The following is a 263-nucleotide window of genomic DNA, read 5'->3' on the forward strand; positions in this document are numbered from 1 at the left end:
TGTATCTTTTTGTACAACTGATCACTTGTGGAACAATAGGTACTGGATAAGCAGCTTTTGCCCGACCATAACACTGTTGGCATTAACAAGACTATGATATCGCTTACAAGAAAGGCCTTGGGCGTTATATAAGCCGACGCCTTTGGAATTAATGCACAGCTGAAGGTGGATAATCATCGACTTTTAAGGGTTTGACAGGTGACGCTGACGAAATCTTTCCTGTTCTACTCTTATGTAACACAAATCCTAACAAAGAGAAAGTT

At 40.3% G+C, this 263-nt stretch overlaps 1 protein-coding gene across 1 annotated transcript in view; it reads right to left on the reverse strand.

The window, feature by feature from the left end:
* Positions 1 to 263, reverse strand: part of LOC119594359 (proline-rich protein 36-like) — a 4,782-nt gene that overhangs the window by 267 nt on the left and 4,252 nt on the right. The window contains exon 2 of the mRNA XM_037943415.1: positions 26 to 159. Coding sequence (XP_037799343.1) covers positions 26 to 159 — 134 coding nt within the window. The remainder of the gene's footprint in view (positions 1 to 25; positions 160 to 263) is intronic.

This window comes from Penaeus monodon, chromosome 33 (genome assembly GCF_015228065.2).
Source record: "Penaeus monodon isolate SGIC_2016 chromosome 33, NSTDA_Pmon_1, whole genome shotgun sequence".
NCBI lineage: Eukaryota > Metazoa > Arthropoda > Malacostraca > Decapoda > Penaeidae > Penaeus > Penaeus monodon.